The sequence below is a fragment of the Pterocles gutturalis genome, unplaced genomic scaffold, assembly GCF_000699245.1.
Source record: "Pterocles gutturalis isolate BGI_N339 unplaced genomic scaffold, ASM69924v1 scaffold1116, whole genome shotgun sequence".
In the NCBI taxonomy this organism is placed as follows: domain Eukaryota; kingdom Metazoa; phylum Chordata; class Aves; order Pterocliformes; family Pteroclidae; genus Pterocles; species Pterocles gutturalis.
Window position 1 is genome coordinate 6263 of NW_010097407.1, and position 385 is coordinate 6647.

The 385-nt window shown below is 65.2% G+C and overlaps 1 protein-coding gene across 1 annotated transcript in view; it reads left to right on the forward strand.

Moving 5' to 3' along the window:
* Nucleotides 1-65, forward strand: part of SMYD5 (SMYD family member 5) — a gene marked incomplete at its 5' end in the record, with an annotated part of 6309 nt that extends 6244 nt beyond the window's left edge. The window contains 1 exon segment of the mRNA XM_010072730.1: nt 1-65. This exon segment is cut by the window's left edge and continues 26 nt beyond it. Within this exon segment, the coding sequence (XP_010071032.1) occupies nt 1-65 (65 nt within the window).
* Nucleotides 66-385: the final 320 nt, after the last annotated feature.

The following is a 385-nucleotide window of genomic DNA, read 5'->3' on the forward strand; positions in this document are numbered from 1 at the left end:
AAGAGGAGGAAGGTGAAGGCGAGACGGATGATGCTGAGCTGGAGGACGAGATGACCGATGTTTGATCCAGGCCCTGGGCGAGAGGAGAGGGAAGAGGGACAAGGGGGGTTCCTCCGAGAGGCAGCAGCTTTAATACTCGAAACAGGGTTGTGTTGTGGGGGTCGGGTGGGAGGCCATGTGCCGGTGCCAGAGGTCTGGCGGAGTGGGGCAGCAGGGGAGCCGGAGGCAGGCCCTGCTCCCGCCTGTCCTTGTGTGCTGTGCGTGTGTGTGTGCGCGTGTGTCAGGCCACCCCTGTCCTCCCTTCGAGGACAGGCTGTGAGCCTGTGATCCCCTGCCGCATCCCGGTCCCCAGAGGGACTGGCTGGGGGTTGCAGGGGAGGGGGGG